This window comes from Blennius ocellaris, assembly GCF_963422515.1.
Source record: "Blennius ocellaris genome assembly, chromosome: 12".
Lineage (NCBI taxonomy): Eukaryota > Metazoa > Chordata > Actinopteri > Blenniiformes > Blenniidae > Blennius > Blennius ocellaris.
Genome location: NC_137661.1, coordinates 13,519,645 through 13,522,361, shown reverse-complemented (window position 1 = coordinate 13,522,361; position 2,717 = coordinate 13,519,645). Strand labels below are relative to the sequence as shown.

The window sequence follows — 2,717 nt, the reverse complement described above, 5'->3', positions numbered from 1 at the left end:
ATGAGTGTTTACATCCTTTCTATAACTGGAAACATGGAACTCAAACTGGAGAAAAAAAACAAACAAATAATCACCAGTAAGTTAATTAAATACTATATTTTTCACACCCTTAAAGATGACAGCTTGAGATTCTACTGCTGTGACTTGTGCACCTAAAACACGTCACATTCAGTCATTTGAATCACAGAGTGATTGCGTGTTGTACTGACGTTGATCTCCGCCACGACGGGGATATGTTCCTTCTTCTTCACCGTTCCTCCGCCGCCACTAGACGTAGTTGGACTTGGGGTCGGTGATTGGGAGGAGCTGGTTGGAACTTATGAACTCGGAGGATTTGGCTTGACAACATCTCCGGCAGCTCAGGAAAGCGCCACCCGCCACCGTGAGGAGTCCTCCAGCCCAGCTGACGAACACGGCCTTACCGAACTCGTAGCTGCCAGGGGGGGGGGGGGGGGGGGCACAAAGATCCACAATGAGATGTTGAATATTCAGTGTCGACGTTTGTACTTCGGGCTCCTCCTCCTGACTGCTGTACCTCAGAAGTCGATGCGTTTGATGGAAGGTCTGGACAATCATTTTAACGTACCAGGAGGTGATGGTGATTGTTAATAAACCTAAACAAAGACAGCAAGTGAAATGGTTCAAGTCTTTTCCATAGCGCAGCTGTTAATGACATTAAAAGCCAACACATTTCAAGTTTAAACTAAATGCTGATTCAGTAAAATGAGAATATTTATGCTACTGAACAAAATGATTACATCAATGCTACCATTTATGTGTGTGTGTGTGTCTGAACGTGTATAGAATCATAGGTATTTTTGAAAAAACTGGTGTAAAAAATTACTCAAAAACTATAGTTTTCAATAATGAACAAAGGTATAACACTAATATGTATCTATAATAATAATAATCATCATCATCATCATTAAAAAATAAGTATGAACTAATATTACAGAACACTTTCTTGATACTGGAGGCTTGTGACCTTGTAATATGTTTGTTATTGTCTGAGAAAGTCTGTCTGAGGCCTGTTCAAGTCTGCACTCACTGAACACACCTGAAATCATGAACAGGATTCCACCGACCATGGCTGTAGTGGATTTGCTCTTGGCCATGCCGTCCATGAAGCGAGTGCACTTCATTCCCATAGTGGAGACCATCAGTGCCAAAGCAGAGAGGAAGAGGCTGAGCAGTATGGTCGCTCTGGTGGCCTGGACCTCGGCTTCAGGATCAGAGGTGCACACATTAGTACACGTGTTAAAAATAAACGTGTGATATTGTCTTTTATTGTATCAGAGTTATTGAGTGTCTCCTTTCTGATTGTTAGTTTGGCAAGCTTTTTTTTTTTTTTTTTTAAATTTATGACAGTTTCACTTTGCTGCAATGCACAATGGTAAGCTTGGATATTAAAATAAAACTTTGATTAATCAAATATGCACACGTAAAAAAAAGGGTTCCACACAAAAACATTTTTGCCTATCCGTGGTGATCTAAAGTCAAAAGAGGTGAACGTGCAGAGGCTATTGTTAAGACGCGCGTCTGCCTAATTATAGTAACTTAATGTCAGTGGAAGGTATCTCAAGAAGCGGGGTCTGGTCTTCAGATATGATTCTAAAAAAAAACACACAAAAAAACGACTCACTGGGCAGCTTCAGGAGAGACTCGTGAATTTCACAGGTTGTTCTCTCACTGCCGCTGCAGCTCATCCAGAGACCCTCATAGATGCGGTGCCCTTTCCCCTGGTACTGCTTCTTCCACTCCACCATGAACGTCGCGGCCACCGTGGCCGCGACTCCGGCCAGCGAGAGCAGGAAGCCGAGAAGCTGCAGTCCGGAGCTGGCCATCGTGTCCAGGTGAAGGCGGCACGAGTTCACTGGCCCTGAAGAAAAGGCTCGAGGACTTGATTTCAATGGATCCGCCTTCTACAAGCAGCACCGGTTGGTGACTGAAGGGAGTCAGTGGGATTGGGGGGGTTCCTCACTCCTCGCGGTGCGGCAGGACGCTGCGTGAGCTCACGTCCAGGTTCTATTTAAAGTCTTTGGCGCGTGACGCAGGAGCGGACCCCCACTCCACCTGCAGCATGATGGGCAGAGACTTACCCGGGAAGTCTTATCAGCCCAATTAACTGATGATGATGATGATGAGGAGGAGGATAACATGAACTGAACCAAAAAAAGCCTGTCCCAAATATAGATATGCAGCTTTGAAAATGTGTTTGCAAGTGCGATAGTCTTGTTTCCCCGTTTGTTGTTTATTGTTCCCAAGAAGAGTTCTTTAAGAAAATGTCAACAAATATAAGTGGAAAGAGTAACTTTCAAGTATATTTACACTGACTGTAAGGTGCACATTATGGAATGTTGATTAATAAAAAAATATAGGTATAAAATAGGCATTTAAAAGATGCAGATCATAAGATTTGAATATTGATGCAAATCGTGGACGTGACGGATTTTAAAGTGAGAAAAGTAGATTATGACGTAATTTATATAACTAAAAATAAACTGAAATAGACCCACTCCTCAGATTACTTAAAATAGTACCAACTATCGCCCCAAAATACTACTTAATAACAATTATAACATGTGATAATAACAACAATGCAATAATTTGTCATTCATTCTTTCAAAACCTGTCATTATGACGGTTGCCAGATAATTTTGCTACATTTCTAATCAAATTATCATTATTGGCACAAATATTTTTGCTCGTTGTTGATA

At 41.8% G+C, this 2,717-nt stretch overlaps 1 protein-coding gene across 1 annotated transcript; it reads right to left on the bottom strand.

Annotated features, from left to right (window-relative positions):
• Nucleotides 1-267: 267 nt before the first annotated feature.
• Nucleotides 268-1,847, bottom strand: LOC308137744 (claudin-1-like; the record flags this gene model as incomplete). Its single annotated transcript, XM_080506552.1, has 4 exons — nucleotides 1,643-1,847; nucleotides 1,058-1,222; nucleotides 536-614; nucleotides 268-433 (listed from the first exon to the last, which is right to left on the bottom strand). Exons 1-4 carry the CDS (start codon nucleotides 1,842-1,844, stop codon nucleotides 268-270), a joined length of 612 nt encoding a protein of 203 aa, XP_080362678.1. The 5' UTR covers nucleotides 1,845-1,847.
• Between the last annotated feature and the right edge of the window lie 870 nt (nucleotides 1,848-2,717).